Source organism: Petromyzon marinus, chromosome 53 (assembly GCF_048934315.1).
Source record: "Petromyzon marinus isolate PM22_M1 ecotype Great Lakes invasive population chromosome 53, UKy_Petmar_22M1.pri1.0, whole genome shotgun sequence".
Taxonomy (NCBI): domain Eukaryota; kingdom Metazoa; phylum Chordata; class Hyperoartia; order Petromyzontiformes; family Petromyzontidae; genus Petromyzon; species Petromyzon marinus.
The window spans coordinates 494,007-514,910 of record NC_133719.1 but is presented as its reverse complement, the minus strand read 5'-3'; the positions used below and the strand labels follow the sequence as shown (position 1 = coordinate 514,910).

General features: G+C 54.8%; 2 protein-coding genes across 3 annotated transcripts in view; one reads left to right on the top strand and one right to left on the bottom strand.

Moving 5' to 3' along the window:
- Positions 1-2,475: 2,475 nt before the first annotated feature.
- LOC116953943 (uncharacterized) lies at positions 2,476-10,217 on the top strand. Its single transcript, XM_076051888.1, has 5 exons — positions 2,476-2,954; positions 4,690-5,930; positions 8,227-8,535; positions 9,372-9,509; positions 9,961-10,217. Exons 2-5 carry the CDS (start codon positions 4,715-4,717, stop codon positions 10,113-10,115), a joined length of 1,818 nt encoding a protein of 605 aa, XP_075908003.1. The 5' UTR covers positions 2,476-2,954; positions 4,690-4,714; the 3' UTR covers positions 10,116-10,217.
- A 1,370-nt stretch (positions 10,218-11,587) lies between these two features.
- Positions 11,588-20,904, bottom strand: part of XRN2 (5'-3' exoribonuclease 2) — a 33,320-nt gene continuing 24,003 nt past the window's right edge. For both annotated transcript variants that reach the window (XM_032974098.2, XM_032974099.2), the window contains 12 exons: positions 20,601-20,690; positions 19,900-19,972; positions 19,196-19,279; positions 18,491-18,594; positions 17,910-17,989; positions 17,508-17,564; positions 16,930-16,998; positions 15,233-15,364; positions 14,796-14,890; positions 13,399-13,474; positions 12,710-12,869; positions 11,588-12,012 (listed from right to left, as the gene is read on the bottom strand). In XM_032974098.2, coding sequence (XP_032829989.1) covers positions 11,947-12,012; positions 12,710-12,869; positions 13,399-13,474; positions 14,796-14,890; positions 15,233-15,364; positions 16,930-16,998; positions 17,508-17,564; positions 17,910-17,989; positions 18,491-18,594; positions 19,196-19,279; positions 19,900-19,972; positions 20,601-20,690 — 1,086 coding nt within the window. In that variant the 3' untranslated portion in view covers positions 11,588-11,946. The remainder of the gene's footprint in view (positions 12,013-12,709; positions 12,870-13,398; positions 13,475-14,795; positions 14,891-15,232; positions 15,365-16,929; positions 16,999-17,507; positions 17,565-17,909; positions 17,990-18,490; positions 18,595-19,195; positions 19,280-19,899; positions 19,973-20,600; positions 20,691-20,904) is intronic.

Genomic DNA, 20,904 nt, shown 5'->3' with positions numbered 1-20,904 from the left:
CGTGAGCCAGCCGCATTAAAATAATTATCAGCCACGGCAAAAACATTGGTCCTACCATGTTTTACCTACCTGCCTTATGGCTCACGAATACGGTCCAAGACATGTTGCTTAGTTTCCCCAATGTAACTACTGCCGCAGATACAGCTTAGCTTGTAGATGTCAGAATATTGCATGTCAGGAAACTTGTCCTTCACAGCCTTCACAGATGGGATCAGATCACGAATTTTATGTACTATCTTCAATCGGACATGGATCTTGTGTTTGTTCATGATTTTGGAAATATTTTTGGTTACCCCTGCTATGTATGGCAAAGTGATGGTTTTCTTCATTCTTATTTTTATTTTATTTTTATTACTTAACCAGAATAAGTCTACATTATAGACTACCAGTACGCTCACTCCTATTAAGAACCAGGCTACAGTCTACATTAGTGTTTTTTTTATTCTTATGTTTCTATCTACATGACTTTACGAAAAGAACCAAAGAATATAAAAACCTATTCTTATTTTTCATAATTTTGGATAATGGCACAAAGGTCATATCGATTAAAAAAAGTTTTTTGTGTTTTGGTTGGGGGTGGGGGGTGGCATAATGTGCCCACGTGTGGCTGGGTGTCCAATCTGAATATTTAGACTGGACATATTCGATGAGCTATGAAGCTCTTTTTAACAATTGTCCAGTAGGGGCGCGGGGTCAGCTGAGCAAGAACAAAAATGCAAAACAAACCGATAGGATTGCAAAATAGAGAAAAAAAGTTAAGCGAGCCAATAAACATACATTATACATATTTATTAACGGGAAAATAAGTCCGATTTTTCAATTCCTGGTGGGTCACGTGGTGTTCCACCCCCACGTGCAGGGAGCGAGGGCAAGATGCAGGACAATAAGACTGCTACTGGGCACCTCTGCATTGCAAAGTTCACAGTTAGACCCCCCCCCCCCCCCGTAGCCTTAACAGACTGTCTGGGCAAGTTCTGTTAGCAAGCACCTAGGTCGACTCAGCCTCAAATGAGAACCTGGTGCGCAATGTAAACATCGCCACTGGGGAAACGAAGGCGGGCGAGTGTGCTGCTGGCCAACCACCCCTTCGTGTGCCGGGCCGACCTTCATAGGTGCTCGCACAGTTATACAAAGACAAAGCCACTCGCCTTACACCACTAAGAATCGGGAGAAAACTACTCAGGAATGGGGCCTTACCATCAGCTCCACCAAAACCAAGCACGTGGCTGAGTATTCTATGTTATCAAATTCTCCACCCTCTCAACTCTCCATGAGTGATGCGGGCAGTTGTGTAAAGAGTAAGAGACATTTCTATACCTAGGCAGTGAACTTATGACCAGCTCCGGTTTAGGAGTGGCGGTCTCGCTCCAAATCAGTCGAGCCGCATTTTTTCTCATCGGCTCCGTAACGCTGTTGCAGTTACCTGGTCTGTCGCTCCGCACGAAGCTTTCGGGTCTTCTCTGCCACGGTCATGCCCTCCCTTCTCTACGCTTGCGAAACGTGGACCCCTCTAATGGAAGATCTGCGCCGGTTTGAAACATTCAGGATGGCCTGCCTACAATTCTTGCTTGGGGTTAACCAGACTCGATTGTGCGAGGAGCTCACAGATCCTTGAAAGATCTGGACACAGTCCCCATCATTGATGGCTGGGTCATGTAGCCCACAAGTCCAGCCACCGCATGCCCAAGCGCCTCTGTTTGGCTGGATAGAGGAGGCTGAACGGGCACGGCACGAGCTAGAGAAGAGATTTGAGCTGATGTGGTACAAAGGGTAATTGAACTTGCTGATGACTGGTATCAGCGAGGACTGGTACCAGATCGGCCTATATTGAGGTCCGTGAAGGTCGCTTCTGGGCAGTTGGGGGCAGCCGCCCTCCAACAATAGTGGGGGGCAGAGGTGCTAAACTCAAGATGGCACAGGTGGTGGTGCATCTGCCAATCATCTCAGTCAACTCATGGCACCTAGATCTGTCACGTGACCGCACACCAGCAGCGAGCCTTCGACACGTCACGTGGCCTCAAGATGCACCTAGCCTGGCACAAGGGCCGTAGTGACGTCACCGCTACTCAGTGGTGAATGACGGCTGCTGTTTTGTGTGTGACTGCGTTTGTGTGGGTACGGGGAACGGTAGCGCAGCGAACCCGACGATCTGATTTCGATTCCCGCTCACGATCAATGCCAGTGACGATCATCTGAATCGGTCCTGGGCCTCCCCTAGGTCAATTTCGCCTCAAACGAGTACCTGCTGCGGTGTGTAGTAAACATCGCTAGCACTGGGGAGACAAAGGCGGCAGGTCGTGGTGCTGGCCACCCACCCCCTCGTGTACCGTGCCGGCCTTCATAGGTGCTCGCTAACAGCACTTGCCCCTAGAGTCTGTTACAGACTATACGGGGGATCTTTGTCTTTGTGTTGGTCCGTGTGCGTGTGGGTTCGTGTGTGAGGAGTTGTGGCTGTGTGCTCAGCACAAACGCGCGCTGTTTGCACAGTGCAACAGGAAACCAGAACTTTCCGTGTTTAGGCACCGTCACTTCCCCATCCACACGTCTCCTCGCGTCTCCTCCCGTCTCTTCACGTGTCTCTCCTCGCGTCTCCTCCCGTCTCTTCGCGCGTCTCCCGTCTCTTCACGTGTCTCTCCTCGCGTCTCCCATCTCTTCACGTGTCTCTCCTCGCGTCTCCCCCCATCTCTCCTCGCGTCTCCTCCCGTCTCTTCACGTCTCTCTCCTCGCGTCTCCCATCTCCTCACGTGTCTCTCCTCCCGTCTCCTCACGCCTCCCCATCTCACCTCCTCCCATCTCTTCACGTCTCCTCCCCCCCCCATCTCCTCCCACATCCCCTCCCCGTCTCGCCTCCCACCCCCTCCCCGGGTACGGCCATGGGGGTCCAGGGGCTCTGTGTGGAGTCGCCCCTCACCACCCTGAGCGCCTCGACCGCCACTTGAGGGAGGAGATTGAAGGCGAGTGGCGGGTGCGCGATGGGCCTCGTGTCCCGTGATGGTGGTCGTGATGGTGTTAGTGGTGGTGATGATGGTGGTTGGTGATGGTGACTGACATTCGTGGTTATGTTAGTGGTGGTGATGATGAGAAATGTAGTGGTGATAACGGTCACTGTTGCTGTAAGTGGTGATGGTCGCTGTGACGTTAGTTGGGATGATCACTGTGATGTAGTATTGATGATCACGATGTTAATGGTGATCACTGTCATGTTCGTGATGACTATGAGAGACGTTAGTGGTGATGATCGCTCTTCACATGGCCTTCAAGGTGCACCGAGCCTGGCACAAGCGCTGTAGCGACGTCACCGCCACGGCGGCTGCTGCTGCGATGTATGTGCGTGTTAGTTTGTGTCAGTGTGTGTGTGTCCCTTTTGTGTTTGCTCGCCACTCAGGGTAGCAGTTAGCGCGCTGAGCTACGAACCCGGCGACCCGGGTTTGATTCCCGCTCAAGTGACAATTATCTGAACCGATCCTGGGGCTCCCCTAGGTCGACTCAGCCTCAAATGAGTACTTGGTGTGGTGTGTAAACATCGCCACTGGGGGAGTCAGATGGCGGTCGGGCCTGGCGCTGGCCACCCACCTCCTCTTGTGGCGTTCCGTCCTTCATAAGTGCTCGCTAACAGCACTTGCTCCCAACAGACTATGTTAAGGCTATATGGGGGATGTCTTTGCAATTGGTAATTTGGCCAATTGGAGCGAGTCTGTCTGTCTGTCTGCGACTCAGAAGGCACCACAGGCATGGAGAAGGGGTGGGGTGATCTCGGGTAGCGAACGTGGGGAGCAGGGGAAGTCGTCCGACTTACAGCGAACTGGAGGTGGTTGGGTCCCCACTCACAGAAGCTGTCAACTCACCGGTAGTAAGCCTCAGCAAAGTCGTTATTCCTTTGGGAACTTCAAATACGATCGTGCAACATAGAGATAATGGTAATCAAGTCACTAAATATAAATACGTAAACATGTTTATTATATAACTCCGATTTATCAAGCTTGAGCAAGTCAATAATAACAGTCGCACACTACTGGAGAGTTTTCCATTTGTGCATCAGGTATCATCCGCATCCACTGCCATGGTTTGTGCAGTGGATGAAGTTTAGGGTGGACCATGAGCTTGTTCCCGGTAGTCCGGTTCTGATTTTCACTCCCACCACAACCACGGCGCTCCGGGTCGCTCGGGCCGAGTTCCACCCCTGGTGGCGACCCTGGCACCACACGTCCATGAGCCATTGTATTGAGGGACTGCTCCTTTGTGGAGTTATCTTGGTGTGGTCTGGGACTGTTGTTGTTTTTGCTGACTTGCTCAAGCTTGATAAATCGGAGTTATATAATAAAAATGTTTACGTATTTATATTTAGTGGCTTGATTACCATTTTCTCTATTTTGCACGATCGTTTTTGTTGTTGTAACCTGCCGACCCGCCCCTACTGGACATTTGTGAAAAACGAGCTTCATAGCTCATCAGATTCCTACTGCAGGCTAAATAAATTGATTCAGATTCTGATTGCCGATGCTTTTTGTAAACAATCCCGTGGGGTGGAATCAACTCGTTTGCAAGGGTTCCACACAAACAGTGGGGATACTGGCCTTATCTCTAGGAACATGGAATTTCCACCACTGGTCCAGAATACGCAAGGATGTAAACGTCTCTGTGCCTTGGCCCGCGTCTCACACTGTGCTCCCACCCCGCCTCCCTCCTCAGCTCTCGAGGTGGGGGGGGGGATCGCATGGAGCCTCTCATTGGACACTGCGACCCCCGCCGACCCCCGGGCTCATGCTCCCCACCGGTGACCTCGGCACCTGCGCTGGGTGCGGCACGAAACTGCTGGTCTCGGAGAACGGTGGTGCACCGGCCTTGCAAGCCCCGCGCGGCGACTCTCGCGACCCCCCGTGGCGGCAACATCGGAGTCGCATGGGGTACGGGGTCCTGGAACCACCTCGACCTCCCCGAAGAGCCCTCGGCCTCTGGGAGCACGTGGCGGCCGCTGTGCCGGGCCCCGTCTCGGTCCTGCGAGAGCCTCCCCTGTGGCGAGGGGAGCGGCGGGGAGGCGGGGCAAGGAGACAGACGGCGAGGCGCTGGAATAGTGCGGGGGAGCGCTGATTGTGGTGTTGGTGACAGTGAAACAGGTGTTTTCGGTGGACGTGGAGGACGAGGTGGTGGTAGTGGTGATAGTGGACGAGACAGTGGAGGTGGTGAACGTGTTGTTATTAGTCATAGGAGTGGAGGAGGTGGTGATGCCGAGGAGGAGTCGGTGAGGAGCTCTCCTACTGCCGTGCGCAGTTCGCTCGTGAGCTGGCTCGTCCAGGAGATCCCCTTAGAGCCAAACCCTGGTGACCCCTCCGCCCCAAGCACCAAGCAGGGCTCTCCGTACAACTCCAACCTCACCACTGCGCCGCCCATCCCCGACATGCACCTCCCATTATCGCGCGCATCCTCCACCTCGTCGTCGTCATCGTCTGACGATGACGACGACGATTATACCGGGATCCCCGTGGTGGCAGAGAGGCCCGCGTCAGCTTCGGGGCCCAGGGTTGGAGGGAAGAGGGCGGCCCTGGGGCGTCTGGTGAACGGGGTCCTGGGGGCCCTGGTTTCCCCCGAGCGCCTCCTCCGCCACAGGGTCAGGGTCCTGATGCGGGACCCGGCCACACGGCTCGGGGAGCTGGCGTGCTGCTTCAGGGCCCGCGTGGGGCAGGAGGTCGCCGCGGTGGAGGCGACGAGGGCAGCGGCCACGCCGAGCAGAGCCAGCGAGGACGAGCAGAGGGGTGAGGAGCGTGGGGACGAGGGAGATGGCGAGGTGGAGGCGGCTGAGGAGAAGGAGGGAGAGACAAGCCCCACCTTCTTGCAGGAGCTGGGCGCAGCGCTCGCCGACATCCGGGAGGAAATGTCGGCGTCGCGGGAGCTGGAATTCGGAGTCTTGCAGCTACTACCGGAGGAGAGCCGAGGTGAGCGGCGATTTCCCTCCTCCGCACAGCGCGCTGCGGAGACGAGGAACTACTTTTTGGAACGCCGACTCTCTCTTCTTCTTTGGTGCCTCGGCCTTAACGCTCGGTTCCCTGCCTGCAATGTTCCCATCTGTCCACTTCTTTCAACATCCTAATTCTTGAGTCACTGGAGGACCGCTCCAAGAGTTCTCGACGGGCAATCAAGCAGGAGGCCGTGCGCTCTACTGCTCTGCTCCCGCAGGCCTAACTCTGCTTTGCCCTCCGCTTGTGTGGGAGATGGATGCTATGGGCTGTGCAGCAATGTCCTAGTGCGATGAGTCACTGTAGTCCGGAATTTATGGGAAAGCGACAATGCGAATAACTCTTTTGTACTTGTATGGAACACTCCGGCTTGAGCTGTTGTTTTTACAAGAATGACCTCGGTTAGAAAGACTGGTTACAAAAAAACAAAGCAAGCGTCAGGGGTCGGGATCGAACCCACGATCTCCTGCAAACACAATCCAGGAAACCAACATTCAAGTCATGCACAACTGAAGTCAATGCGAGCAGCTAACTCAGAAATATAAAGCTAGGTAAAAGTCACTGATGAGGACCTGGTCACTTGTGCACTGGGCCATGTGGGTATGAGACACACGGGGTCGTGGAGTCATTGAAACTGAGACACGGGGCACAAGGTGTGAGGACACAGGACATGAGACCTGAAAGCCTCAGTCTCAACCCTTTTTCTTAGGAGGCTCCTGAATTGCGACGCTTTGTTTAAAGCAATTGGAGCCCTTTGTTAGTGCCGAGCCGAGAACGGGGTTTTTTTTCTTTCTTTTTTCGGCATCGGTGCCCACGAGTTTCCGGGTGAGGTTCACGCTGCTTACTGCCTTGGTGCAGACTTTCCGCAAACATCTCAGCAGCTCAGGCCTCATCCCCGAGCCGGCGTATATTTTTAACGTACGGCTGGTTTCTGGACCTTCTCACCGCAAACGCGTTGAGCTCACCGTCCGCTGGCGGTCGTTTACGTGGAACTCCACGGGTCTGGGGTCATAGATTTTAACGTATTGGCGGTACACCGGCGGAGCGCAGTATAAAAAACAAGATCACATTATTGCGCAATAAATATTTGTTCACTCGATTTTCAACCGAAGAAGCTTCGCATTCATATAGCAGCACACAGCCCTGATGACGATCGGCTGCTCCATGTTCCAAAGGCAAGATTTGACTCCTCGTGCCCTAGACTTGGTCGGACGGTTCTTCGGTTCATGAGGAATAATTTCTTGGCAGACGGTAGCATCAAAAGATTACGACTTGTAGCATCACACGTTCGAATGGGAAAGCGGCTGCTGAATCTAAGTAGTGCAACTTCTGATGGAGAGTCTGCAGCTCACTCAAGCAACAGCAACATCGTCAGACTGTTTTATGAGGACCTAGCGTACCGCCAATACGTCCATTTGGCGGATGTTGCGCAATATTCAAAAAAATATTCCGCCATCAAGTTCTAGGTCCTGTGCGAGGCTTGGCCTTACCTTTCTCCGAGCTTGGTGCTCATGCACCGGCGGGACGCTGTCGATTTGGCGACACACACAGGTGTGCAGCACCACGTGTCCGGAGTAGGAAATGTGGCCGTCCCAACAGCAAGCAGTGAAACAAGGCACACATTAGGACTCATCGGGACGGTGCAGCCACCAATGTTCGCTGCTGTCGTCCGCCACTGGGATGTCCGGATTTTCTCCTAAACGACAAAATGGCCTCGCATTAGTTCCATTGGACTGGTGGTCTGGATAAGGCCAAGGGCTTTTGTGGATGGTGCAGTGCGACACAATTCTACAGCAAGCGGCCCATGGCCACATCGCCACCGCCCAACGGGGGCGGCTGGAACGACCCCCCATCCATGCTCTGCGGTCGGAGAGCGCGCGGTTCAGATCCTCGCTTGTCTCGCGTTTCCTTTCTAGAGTCAAGCAGCAGAGTTGTGCGGACGGGCGCCATAGGAGCGGTACAGGAGCGAAACAGGAGCGAGCAGTGTAGGAGCGATATAGGAGCGAACGATAAAGGAGCGGTATAGGAGCGATATACGAGCAAGCAGTATAGGAGCGAGCAGTTTAGGAGTGATATAGGAGCGAGCGGTAAAGGAGCAGGATAGGAGTGAGTGATTATAGGAGCGAGCGGATTAGGCCGGCAGCTTGTGAGCTGCACAGAAGAGCGATGTAGGCCTGGCCACGGCGATGATAACCCGACATCCCGTTACTCGGTTTATACACCCAGTGTGACGATAATCACCCCCCACCGCGCCCCCCGCCCCCACCCCATCCAGAGTCGGCACTCGAGTCGTGCCTGGCCGCCTGCCTGCTGCGCCCGCTTCACGGCGCCATCGTCGCCTGCCTGGAGGCCCGGCGAGGTCTCGACGGCTCAGCTTCCCGGTTGGCCCGGGGCCTCCGGGCGGCACGCGGGGGGCCATGCCCCTGCATGTGGTGCGGTGGGGAGCGGCCCCTGCCCCCCCCCAGCGTAGAGGGAGTGAGGAGGACGCTGGCGGCGATGGGGCGAGCGTACGCGCCGTACGGCAAGGTGGCACGTCTGCTTGCGGCCTGCAGGCTCGTGTACGATGCCATGGGCACGGCCACCAGTGGGTGATACCGGCAATGGCATCATCAGCACCATAAGCCGCACCATCAGCATATACTATGAGCCAAGAATGTGTCCCGCACGTGACGTCACTCCACATGAGGCCCACCCCCCTCATTAATATTCATGAGTGGGTGGATTTTTACACTAACGCAGGTCGAACTGAATTAAATAATTTATTACGCAGTCGCTTCAAATATGACGTTTCTTGACAGAAAGTGACGGTAAAAAATAAATCTACACAGCAGTGCTACATCCGTGCGTGATATCACTGCAAAAGAGCCCTCTCCCCCCCTTTATTAATATCCATGCCCGCGTGGACATTTACAATAACGCACAAGGTCGCGCACTCCACATGCCGCACCCCTCCACAATAACCATTAGCGGGTGAAGTCACTCCACATAAGGCAACCCCCCCTCATTAACAATCATGAGCTGAACAATTTTTCTATTGAATATTTTAGATTTACTGCAATGTACACCCGTCCTCGGACGGGCAAAAAAGCTAGTCAAAAATAACAAAAAAATTATAAGCATGGTTGTGAAGAATTATGCCTGCTGTCGATACAATGAATGTTGAAAACCGGTCCATGCTTTTGAACCAATGCTCGTGCGAAGATGATGCACTCGTGGTACAACGAAGGAGCGTTTGTCGCACTTGCGTAATCGTCCTTTATCGCGACCAGCGCTGAGGCAGCCACCGCCTCTCGGTGCGTGCCCTCCCGTCGTGTCGATATCAGCGGCGCCGCCGCCGCCGCGACGTTGCCAGCGCATTCGTTGATTTTTGGGAAGTTGCTGCCATCACCGTGACCACGACGTTTGCGGTGCCATTGCCAGGCCGGGGGGAGGCGCTGGGCGCCGACGACTTTGTGCCGGCGTTGGTGCATGTGGTGTCACGCGTGGAGCTGCCGTCACTCATCGTGCACGTGCTCTACGCCATGGAGATGATGAATCCGCTCGCCCTACATGGAGAGGGTGCACCACTCACTCACCCCACTCCGATTTCACCACTCACCCACGTCAACGCTCACTCATGTCACTACTCACCTGTGTGAACACTCGCTCACCCAAAGCAACGTTCACTAACCCACTTCGATGCTCGCTCACCCGCGTTGCCACCGACTAACCCACATTACCATTGGCTCGCTCTCAACGTCCCCCATGACTCTGCTCTAGCAGATCGACAGAGAATATAGCATCTGTAATTACAGTGGGGGCTCTGCAAGACTCTCAACGCGCTGCCTAGGAGGGGGTAGATGCAGAATAACCCTTGCCAACACCTTTCCTCGCCTCGCACCCCCCCATCCCCTCCCTAGAAAGAGAATATGGAAATCCTGCACAGGCGAACACACACTGCCGCCTCCCCCTCAATCCCTGGGATAACGTCTCCCTCCATCCTCCCCCCACCCATCCCCTGCCCCCCCAGGAGGCTACTACCTGACTACGCTCTACGGGGTCCTCTTCATGCTGGAGCGGGAGCAGAGCGGTGGCCGCTGCGAGCGGCGGGGCCTCAGCCGCCGGGCCCAGCGCTCGCTGCACAGCTGGGAGCGCCGGCGCACCGCCAGGCTGGTGCGCCGCTGATGGGGCCCCACTGGCCGTCATGGTGCGGGGCGGGGGGCACCCCCGCTCACAATCGCGACAATAACCGGTGTCTATTATTTATGCAATAAAACGTCAAGACAGTCTCGCGTCTTGGTCTTGTTTCCAGGAGGTTGGCGGCAATGATCGCCACTTACAGGCCAGTGCTCCATCATCTTGTGCTGCCCCCCTCCCCCCAAGGCTTAATAACTGCACTCAAGAGATGCTTCGTTTGGGTGTGGGCGCAATGCAAATGCAAGCGGCCGGCCGGGTGGCGGCTCACGTTCGGAAGCTTGCAACTTTAGATCCTGGTGGGGGGTTGACTCAGGCCAATTGCCCCACCTTGGTGGATAACACGAGTCCCAGTGTGGGTAGACTCGCCCCGCACCGCTCCCCTTCCCCCGCCATAGGAATGTGGCATTTCCACCACTGGTTCAAAAAACTGTAAACAAGATGAACACTATGAGACCTCCTTTGCCAGTAACAAGATATAGTAATAGGTTTTACCCTTTTAACTGGCACAAAAACTGACACCTTTATTCAAGGCATCATGTTTGCAATAACCACAACACAAGCAGTCAAAATGCAAACAAAAGAGACAACTCTGATAATATGCAGTCCTTGAAAAGCCGTCTCGGGTGTGGACCAAATTCAAGGACAGTGCATATTATCAGAGTTGTCTCTTTTGTTTGCATTCTGACTGCTTGTGTTGTGGTTATTGCAAACATGATGCCTTGAATAAAGGTGTCAGTTTTTCTGCCAGTTAAAAGGGTAAAACCTATTACTATAAGATGAACACTGCCTCAATGCTCATTTGAGTAGCAGGACATCACTTGGGACTTGAGGTTTTTTTTTTAAGTTGTGAGTGTGTGCGTGGGCCCGGCAGATCATCAGGCTGCGATTTGAGATTGGAACAATTTCCGCACATGCGAGAGGGGAGATGTCGCTCGCGAAACGCCCCACCGGTGGAGTCGAGACGCACGCAGAGTGAACTTCGCCCTCTTCCGACGGCGGCAACGAACACGGTTGCATGCGTGCGCGTTGGGCCGGCATTGTGTTCGTGCCACTGAGAGCGGCCAGCCGGCACCGTCGCGCTACCAGCGGCCGGCTCACTGCGTGTTGAGCTCGCTCGGTGAGAGGCGCCCGCAGGGAAAGACGCGGCCGCGTAAGCTGTCGACAAACCGGGGTTTATTTTTCCGGGTTTCAGTAACGGACGACAACGTTGATCCCCAACCCTCCCACCCTCCCCCCAACTCTCTCACCCTCCCCCCTTCTCACCACACTTCTCAACTTTGACCCCCGTTTGCCGACCCATGAAACTAAAAACCCGCGTCAACTGTTTTTTTGTTCCTTCCAGCATAAAAAAATCTCAGCTAAAAAAATTACATTGCAACGTTGTGCTCACATCCGACAACCGCCGCACGACGCCCGCAGTGTACAACTGTAATTTACCGCGTGACATTTTCAACACTCAATTTCTGTTCCGGCATTTAATGACAAAAAATACACGACCATCATTGGGATTAAAACTATGAATAAAGGTGGACAGAGGAAACGAAGTAAATGGGGACGGAGCGCTCGGAGATGGGGGTCACCAGGACAAGGAACGAGGGAGGTCGGCACGAAGCTATGATCCTGGGATACCTGGGTTCGACACCCGAACGACAACGGCCAAGGTGCGAACCGCGACGTTGGAACTTGCCCGGGAAGGCCCTCTCCCCGGAGGTCGACTCGGCCTTAAAATGAGCCCCTGGCAAGGTGGCTCGGCGGCAGGCCGTGTGGTCCGCGTGGAGAAGTTGATGTACCACCACCCCTACCCCCGTGTCTCCATGTCTCAGTAGCGAGAGTAGCGGGAGGTTGGGGGGGGCATGGGAAAGCTGCCTCGACCCGGGTAGGAACCCTGGTGGGAGGGGAGGGTTGATAAAGGGGAGCACGGGGGGGGGGGGGGTGGGGGGGGCGTGAGCACCCATTCCTCAACTACACACACACAAACTCCGCCAAGTAGGGGTGAGTGCTGTTAGCATGTATTAAAGACAGAACTACAAATATACCTCCCTCCCCCTGACCCATCCATATTCTACCAACACCCACCAAACCACTGACCACACCCAATAAACTACCACCACACCCACCACACTATCAACACAAAAATCACAAAATCCAATCACACGGCACAGAAACACACCAATCACCGCGAGCACACACCGAACAGACCATCGACATGCACAAAAAACAAAGATCCCCCGTGTAGCCTTAACAGACTGTTGGGACAAGTGCTGTTAGTGAGCACCTATGAAGGCCGGCACAGCAGACGACTGGGTGGGTGGCCAGCACCACTCTGCCGCCTTTGTCTCCCCAGTGGCGATGTTTATACACGGCGCACTAGGTACTCATTTGTGGCTGAGTTGGCCGAGTTGACCTAGGGGAGGCCCAGGACTGGTTCACATAATCATCACTGGCATTGGCCGTGAGCGGGAATTGAACTAAGCTCACCGGGTTCGGAGTGCAGCGTGCTAACCATCACACTACCGCTCCCCATCGACACGCGCACATGCACGCACGCACACAGACGCATGCACACCTGACCGCCGACTTACACGGGGTGCTCCGTGCCGCGGCTGGAACATCTGCTGCTGCTGCTGGCCCCCCCAGCTGCCGCCTCCACTCTGCTGGAAGTTGCCCCCCCCCGCCGGGGGGTAGGATCCCTGCGACCAGGCCCCCTGGCCCCCAGAGCCACCTCCTCTCTGTGTGGTCATCCTGGGTGGAGCAGAGAGGGTCGCAGGCGTTCACGCACAAACCTCCCCCCAAAGGCGACTCTGTCCGTCATGGTCTTAGAGACACCAGCAGAGTTGTCCAGGTGAATGTGTGGGGGAGCTCGTGGGGTGAGCTCGTGGGGTGAGCTCGTGGGGTGAGCTCGTGGGGTGAGCTCGTGGGGTGAGCACGTGGGGTGAGCACGTGGGGTGAGCACGTGGGGTGAGCACGTGGGTGAGCACGTGGGTGAGCACGTGGGTGAGCACGTGGGTGAGCACGTGGGTGAGCACGTGGGTGAGCACGTGGGTGAGCACGTGGGTGAGCACGTGGGTGAGCACGTGGGTGAGCACGTGGGTGAGCACGTGGGTGAGCAAGTGGGTGAGCACGTGGGTGAGCACGTGGGTGAGCACGTGGGTGAGCACGTGGGTGAGCACGTGGGTGAGCACGTGGGTGAGCACGTGGGTGAGCACGTGGGTGAGCACGTGGGTGAGCACGTGGGTGGAGGTGTGCGATTGAAGCAGGCGCCGGCCCTCACCGGTTGGAGAGTGGGGGGTTGTAGAGCTGTCGGGGCTGTGGGTTAAACCACTGCTGAGAGTCTTGCCGCGCCGGCACTGGGCCACACAAACATCTCCGATTAGCATGGTTGGCTACGTAAGGTGCGAAGAAAGTTCAACATACATACAAAGCTCGCCCATATAGCAATAATAGACTGTTGGGGAAAGTGCTGCTAGCGAGCACCTATGAAGACCGGCACGGCACACGGCGGGGGAGGCCTGCACCACGCCCAGCCGCCTTTGTCTCCCCAGTGGCGATGTTTACACATTGCAACAGGTACTAATTTGAGGCCGAGTCAAAAGATAGGTTCAGATAATAGTCACTGGTGTTGGCCATGAGCGGGAATCGAAATCGAGTCGCCGGGTTCGGAACGCAGCCCGCTAACAGCTGCATCACCGCTATCATAGGCAGACACACGTAGTGACACACGTAGTGACACATTGTACAGGAATACCCCAATATGCGAATACTCGATAGAAAAAGTTTCAGTCCAACGAACTTTGGATTTATTATCATTATATTCATGGTAAAAAAATGAGTCAAATAATACACCGAAATTAATAAATATACGATATAAATAATATTCAAATTATAACCACACCACATGGCCTTTCTTGAGGGTTGCGCATCGCAATAGGTCATTCAATGTTTGCTTACATTAATCTCGGACAATCAGGGCGCAGGGACGCACTACGTTACGGAGCTGTGGGGTTCGGTGGGCAATGCAACCTCATGCCTACAAGGAAAACTGCACACTGCTGAGTGTACAATTTGTTTATTTATGTCAGTTTTATATATACTGTACAGTATAAATATATTATTTTTAATGTAAATTTTCTTTGTTTACAACATGAACGGCAAGTTATGAAGTGTTTACAGTGTGAATTGGTATGTGATGAAGGGTGGGCACGCATACTCATACTATTGTTATAAGTTATTCGACATACGAACGAAGCTCCAGGAACGCATCTGCTTCGTATACTGAGGCATTGCACGACCAAACAGTTTCAAGCCGTAACTTGCGCAAGATGAATTCAGACAATCAACATCACAAGGCGATCGAAATGGGAATGCACACACGGTTAGACAGCACACGTCGCCGGTTGAAGGTGCCGTGCATTGTGCCGTGTGTGCTCCCTGCGTTTTTTTACCGCAGGTGTGCACGAGGTGAAAAACCGACGGCGTGGCCTAGCGAGTGTGCAAGATCTTTCTGTGCTGACGTTACCATGTCGTGGGCCAAAGAGCATGGACTGTCAGAGTAAAATAATCGATGCGAGGATGAAACGGTCAGGTCCAGGGTGCCACCCAGATAATTAATTATTTCATTAATTCACTCTCTGGGTCATTCACTCGGGCACTCATTCCCCCAGGACTCACTCTGCCGGCTGCTGGGCTGATGCTGCCCCTGGCCATAACCTCCGTGAGCCTGGGGCCAGCTGTTCCGAGAGGTTGCGGCCTGGGCAGTCGAGTGCCTGTGGTGTCGAGAAGGCAAAGTGTTCACATCCACACCACACGGCCTCATCACCTATACGGTACAGACTCACCACAAGGCCTCACCACCTGTACGATACAGCCTCACTAACCACACCACATCGGCCTCACCACCTATACGGTACAGCCTCACCACACACAGCACATGGCCTCACAACCTATACAGTACAGCATTGCCTCTCACACACCTGCATACTTAAGTCACTCAGGAGTCACACACAGACTCTCCCAAACACTGTCACTCACCACTCACACAGACTCTCACCGTCACTCGCTCACACCGACTCTCCCAGACACCAACCCCACCGGTGCCCCTCACGCACCGCAGCATGTTGAAGGAGGCCTGGCCCAGGTGCTGCTGCTGCCGATTGGGGTTGAATCCGAGCTGCGGTTGGTAGTTGCGCCCGGGGTTCCTCTGTTCCCAGTCGCCAGGCTTCAGCACCTTCTCCGCTTGCCTGGGGTCACGCGGGGGTCATGCGGGGGTCACGCGGGGGTCACCCTGTTGAGGCTCCTGAGGTGCCATCTGTTGAGGAAGTACTAAAGGCGATCCAGAGCCTGAGACCAAGGAAAGGTATCGGGCAGAGATGATCTCCCAAGCGAAATACTGAGGGAGAGTGGCATTTGTGCACAAACTGCCCTACATGACAGGGATGTCCTCTGGCTCCCACATTATTTAACATTTTTCGACCACGTAGTTTGTGAAGCCTTCAATGGCTGTACCGGAGGAATTTCCATCTGGTACAGATACAATGGGAGGCCGATCGATGACCAGTTACGGTCAAGGGATGGCTCCCTATTGGTCAACCACGTTATGTATGCTGATGATCTGGTAATTGCTGTTCACTCAGCGGAGGAGTTGGAGGCGCTGCTGCTGAAGCTTGCCACTAAGAGGTGGGGCCTTACCATCAGCACCATCAAAATTTAGCACTGCCTGGGTATTTTGCACCATCGGACACTCCACCCCCACAACTCCCAATTGGTGATAGGGCAGTTGTGGAGAGAGCGGAGAGTTTTCCATACCTGGGCAGTGTGCTCATGACCGGCTCTGGTTTGACAGCAGAGGTCTCACTCCAGATCAGTCGAGCGACATTATCTTTTCAACGGTTGTGTAACGCTGTGTGGAAGCTACTTGGTCTGTTGCTCCGCACGAAGTTTCAGGTCTTCTCGGCCAGTCATCCCCTCCCTTCTCTACGCTTGCGAAACATGGACCCCCCTAATGGAACATCTTCGCCGGTTAGAAACATTTAGGCTGGCCTGCCTACGATCCATCCTGGGTATAACCAAGCTGGATTGTGTCAGGAGCTCTCAAAATCCTTGAAAGATCTGGACAAAGTCCCATCGGTGAGCTCAGCAGACAAGGCTGCGTTGGCTGGGTCATGTAGATCGCATGCCCAACCACCGCATGCCTAAATAGCTTTTGTTCGGCCAGATAGAGGGGGCTAAATGGACACGGCACGGACTAGAGAAGAGATGGAGTGATGTGGTGCAGGAGGATGTGGAGCTGAGTGGCCTTGCCGATGACTGGTACCAGCGGTGTTAAGATTGGCCTCTGTGGAGGAGGCTCGTGAAGGATGCTACTGGGCAGTTGGAGGCAGTCGCCCTCCAACAACAACGGAGGGCGGAGGAGCGACGCTCACAACAAGCGGAGCGCCGGATGGCTAAAGCACAGCAAGTTGTCACAGTAGGCGGCACAGGTGGTGCATCAGCCAGTCATCTCAGTCAACCCGTGGCACCTGGGTCTGCCCTGTGACCTCCTGCCACAGCCGGTGATCGACACTTCACAAGGCCTCAACGTGCACATAGCCTGGCACAAGCGTCGTGGTGACGTCACCGACACACAGTGGCGAATGGCGGTTGTTGTTGTTGAGTACGTGTGTGTACATGTGCGAGTACATGTGTGTGTGCATGTGCTTGTGTCTGCGCGCATGAGTACATGTATGTGTATGCGTGTCTGTATGTGCACAAGTACATGTGTGTACATGCGCGTCACGACGGCCGAGTGGAAGCGTTTGGAACTCACTTGGCCCCCGGGAGGAACTCAGCCTTGAACACGAATCCTTCCTCATACTGCGGGTCCCGGAACAAGATGCTGCCACACGGAGGGGGCGGGAGGGGGGGTTCGGGGACTCTGAGATGACGGCGAAGAGGTAGGGGGGAAGGGGAGGAGGGAGGGAGGAGTGCCACGAGCTCTGGTTGCAGCAAAAGCAAAGGGCAAGGCACACCCAAGGCCATCCATATGGGGGGGAGTGAAGGGCCCGGGGCAAATCCCACACCGTGTGGGCCCCCTGACGCCTTCAAACTAAACCGAAAGGGAGTATTACATCTGACACCACGGTGACATGAAAGTGCAGGGGCCCTACCCCCCTCCCCCCCAATGCACGTGGCCCGGGACGGTCGCCCCAATTTGCGGCTCTGGGTGTGAGGTGAGTCGGGGGGGGGGGGGGCAATCACACAATGAGGAACTGATGATTGCTGACTGAGAACCGAGAAGTTCCAGGTCGTGGTTATCGGGGGCTACGGTGGATGAGTGGGGGTGGGCGATCGAGGGGGTGGGGGATGGGCAACAGAGGGGTGGCTGGTTGCGATATCACCACTGACCTCACACAGCTGTTGTGCTTCACGTCAGGCAGCGTGGGCACAGGGGACTGCACAACCCTGTGGGACACACACAAAACACACACAAAATACAAAGTTCGCCCATATAGCACGAACAGACTGTTAGGCTTAATGCTGTTAGTGAGTAGCACTTATGACGGTCGGCACACGATGGGGGTGGGTGGCCAATTCCACGCTCGACCGCCTTTCTATCCCCAGTAACTTCTATTTACACGCGGCATCAAGTACTCATTCGAGGCCAAGGACCAGTTCAAATAATCGTAATTCTTATTGGCCGTGACTCGAACTCGCCGGGTTTGCAGCATAGTGCGCTAACCATTGCACCACTGCTCCCCACTGTGTGCAAACTCGCGCGCACACATACGCACGTGCGTACAACAGTACCTGCCAGGCAGGATAGAGTCCTGGTCCAGACGTAGTTTACTCGTCATGCCGTGGCAGAGGTTGGGGGGCAGATCCACCTCCTGCGGAGGGGGGAGGGGGAGATATGGTGAGGAACGGTGAACAGGGATTGGGCCAGTCCGAGTAACGACACCAGATAGCGTTACAGTTCACCAGGATTGCTCCAAGTCAGCCGGACTGCTGATGAGAAACCAAACGTTAAAAGCGGCCCAGAGTTCTGTACATGGGTGTGCAGTGGTCCTTTACACAAACGCCAAAGAGAGGGGTTGGGGTCAGGTGAACGCCACCAACCCCCTTCCTCCACCTGGACCCATGACACCCACACTCCCCTACAAGGACCCATGACCCACGCTCCTCCCCCCATCTGGACCCGTGACCTCCGCACTCCCCACATGGACCCGTCACCCCCGCGCCTCCTACCTGGACCCGTGACCCCCACGCCCCCCCACCTGGACCCGTGACCCCTGCGCCCTCCCACCTGGACCCATGACCCCCGAGCCCCCCTGTCTGGACCCGTGACCCCCATGCCTTCCACCTGGAACAGTGACCCCCGCACCCCCCACCTGTCCGTTCTCTGCTCCGCCGCTGTAGAGCTCCACCATGAAGTCCTGCAGCGGGTGGTACTGCCCCACAAACAACACGTCGCTGCCGAGGCTGTTCCTACGACCTGAGCGGGGTGGGGGGGGGGGGTGAAGGGTTGGTGAATCATGTAAAGATCTGTGAGACTCCGAAGCCAGAAAGACGGAAGGACGGCCAGGCAGCGGCTCAGGTCAGAGATGCTGAGCCGGAACTTTCATTAAACTGGGTTCTCACCAACGACTTGCATAGGGACCCATAGACTCACATAGAGACGTTTAGATTTACAGACACTGGGTTTATGATTAAACCGGGTTCTCAAGTATCTGTCAAGAGGTGATGGCTTCAGCCCAGTCACCAATGGCAACGCAAAAAAATGATTGCCTTGCATATGGTTCCATGCTTAATGGGAAAAATTACAGCTCTTGACAAAATCTCAGATTGACCACAACATGACTGCGAGCGTTACTCTCAGCGGCAGAGCGGGTGGGGTGGTTACTGCCCTCTATTTACTGTGTGTGGAAACAGAGGTCACGTGAAGAGGAATGAATCTCAGAGGTAGCTCTGCGATATCCGCTTACGTGGGCCCGTGTCCACCACGTAGGGCCACAAGACAAAACGCTGATCGGGACAAACACAACTTGGACTCGCGAGGTGATCATGAGGGAGGGGGGGTCGGGGGGGGGCCTCACTCTCGTCCACCGAGAGGTCGGGGTAGACGTCCGCGAGGGCCGCACGCAGACGGCGCTCGTCCACGAAGGGCAGCAGCGCCACGCCTATGGGCAGCACGAGTCACATGCATTACACAAATACACACACAACAATCCCCCTGTATAGGCTTAACAGACTTTTGGGGCAAGTCCTGTTCGCCAGTAGCACCTATGAAGAACGGCAATGCCCACAAGGGAGTGGGTGGCCAGCACCACACCTAGCCACCTTTGTCTCCCTAAGTGGCGATGTTGACACATCGCACCAAGGACTAATTTTAGGCTGAGTCTACCTAGGGGAGGCCGATGACTGATTCAGATATTCGTCGCTACACCACCGCATTACACACGCACAGAGGCCGATCTTGACACCGCTGGTACCGGACATCGGCAAGTCCACTCAGCTCCACATCCTCCTACAGCCCTTCTCTTCCCTAGCCTGTGCAGAACTGCATTTCCTTGGTTACTCCATATAAATGATTGAGTGAAGATGTTTCAGCAACTAAATTTTTCCATAAGTCGTTTAAACGTAATTTGTTTTAACTGACTTGTGAGGAAATTAAGTTTTTTATCAATCATATTTGTGCGCTGTTGTCCATTTTGTCTGCAACGAAGCTGTTTCTGTTCCAATTTCTATCAGCTGTGAAATCAACATCAACCATCATTGGCGGGTGGATGCTGGGGCTCACCCTGCCAGGCGTACTTCTTCCCGTTGAGGTCAATGGAGAAGTCGTCGGGATAGAAGTCGATGATTTTCGAGTCCTGTGGGAGTGAAAATCACGGACATGTGTGTACAAAGACAAAGTCCCTCTGTATAGCCTTAACAGACTGTTGGGGAAAGTGCTGTTCGCGAGCACCTATGAAGGCCGGCACTGCACACGCAGGGGTGGGTGGCCAGCACCACGCCCGATCGCCTTGGTCTCCTCTCCAGTAGGGATGTTTACTACACGCCGCACCAGGTACTCATTTGAGGCCGAGTTGACCGAGCGGAGGCCCAGGGCCGGATCAGATATTCGTCAGCGATGTTGACCATGAGCGGGAATCGAACTGGGTCGCCGGGTTCGTCATGCAGCACGCTAACCATTACCACGACCGCTCCCCCCCGGGCACATGCACACGCATGTGGTTGTTGCTGTCAGGCTGTAACATCCCAGAGCTGGGTGAAGACCTCCCCCACTTCCCCCCCCCCCACCTTCCGTGGCCTCTGCTGTAACTCCGTTTCACTGCAATTTCTTCCGCCCCTCTCTCGGTCTCTACTCCATCGTTACATTTTGTCCATTTTTGTTCTGAAAAGTTCGGGTGAAGGTGGGGAGGTGTTGGGGGGGGGAGGTGTTGGGGGGGGGGTGTTGGGGGGGGGAGGGTGGGGGGAACCGATTGGAGCGAGACTCACCGGGTTGGACATGAGCTTGCGCCACGTCACCGGCAGGAAGTTGCCGCTGGCCTCCGGGAACACCCCCATCAGCTGTTCCAGGGGCTTGAACTGCAAGGGGGGGAGACAACCACGTTTCAAGTTTGAAGTTGATTGTGTGTAACCAGATGACAATTTAAGAGATCAGGATAGAAATCTCATTTGCAGGAGTGACTCATCTAGGTCACCAATATGACAATAGAAACATAAAAAAAACCTCTGTTATCCGGCATCCATGTGGAATGGAGGGTGCCGTTTCATCAAATATGCGGGTTGTCTGACAGTT

What these genes read in the sequence shown, in the direction of transcription:
- LOC116953943 (XM_076051888.1), top strand. Translation starts at nt 4,715, where the DNA reads ATGGAGCCTCTCATTGGACACTGCGACCCCCGCCGACCCCCGGGCTCA. An exon ending in ACTACCGGAGGAGAGCCGAG is followed by an intron (nt 5,931 to 8,226) that starts GTGAGCGGCGAT and finishes CACCCCATCCAG; the next exon opens with AGTCGGCACTCGAGTCGTGC. An exon ending in TGCCATGGGCACGGCCACCA is followed by an intron (nt 8,536 to 9,371) that starts GTGGGTGATACC and finishes TGCCATTGCCAG; the next exon opens with GCCGGGGGGAGGCGCTGGGC.